Source organism: Cariama cristata, unplaced genomic scaffold, assembly GCF_000690535.1.
Source record: "Cariama cristata isolate BGI_N322 unplaced genomic scaffold, ASM69053v1 scaffold38457, whole genome shotgun sequence".
Taxonomy (NCBI): domain Eukaryota; kingdom Metazoa; phylum Chordata; class Aves; order Cariamiformes; family Cariamidae; genus Cariama; species Cariama cristata.
In genome coordinates this window covers 7,786-8,441 of record NW_009625620.1, presented here as the reverse complement: position 1 = coordinate 8,441, position 656 = coordinate 7,786, and the positions used below count along the sequence as shown (strand labels likewise).

Here is a 656-nt window from a genome sequence, read left to right as displayed (position 1 = left end):
CTGTGATCTATTACAATGACAAGAGACCCTCGGACATCCCTTCGCGATTCTCCGGCTCCAAGTCCGGCTCCACGGCCACGTTAACCATCACTGGGGTCCAAGCCGAGGACGAGGCCGTCTATTACTGTGGTGCCTATGACAGCAGCTATGTTGGTGACACAGAGCAATGGGGAAGTGACACAAAAAGCCCCCACCATCACAGGAACCAGTTAGGAGTCTCTGCTGTCCCTGTTTGATGGTGGGGCAGATCCCCGCCATGGCCCTGGCTGCAGGTGGCTGTGCCCGGCGTCCTGGCTTGACTGTCCGGGTGTCTGTGCCCTTCCCCTGTCATTAGGGAGGGGATGACCCCCAGCAGCCCTGTCCCTGTCCCTCTCCCTCACTGCACTAGGACCCACCTTGCCACTGGCACCTTGTCCCCACCACCATCTTGTCTCGCTGTGAAGCTACCTTGAGGGGCTGTGACTGCTGGTGGGTTCCTCCCTGGCTCAGAGGCATCCAGCTGGCACAGCTCTGTGCAAGCACCAGCACAGAAATGTCCGACGGCTCCTGCAGCCAAAGGGCTCTGGCTGAAGCCATGCAGCAGGGAGGGAGCACGGCACCGCTGGGCTGTTGCAGAGGCCCTTGTGCTGTGGGGACGTTCATGGCCTGGCCAGGGG

General features: G+C 61.0%; 1 gene segment (V, D, J or C); it reads left to right on the top strand.

Moving 5' to 3' along the window:
• Positions 1-656, top strand: part of LOC104164371 — a gene marked incomplete at its 5' end in the record, with an annotated part of 6,286 nt that overhangs the window by 975 nt on the left and 4,655 nt on the right. The window contains 1 exon segment of the V gene segment in view: positions 13-156. Within this exon segment, the coding sequence occupies positions 13-156 (144 nt within the window).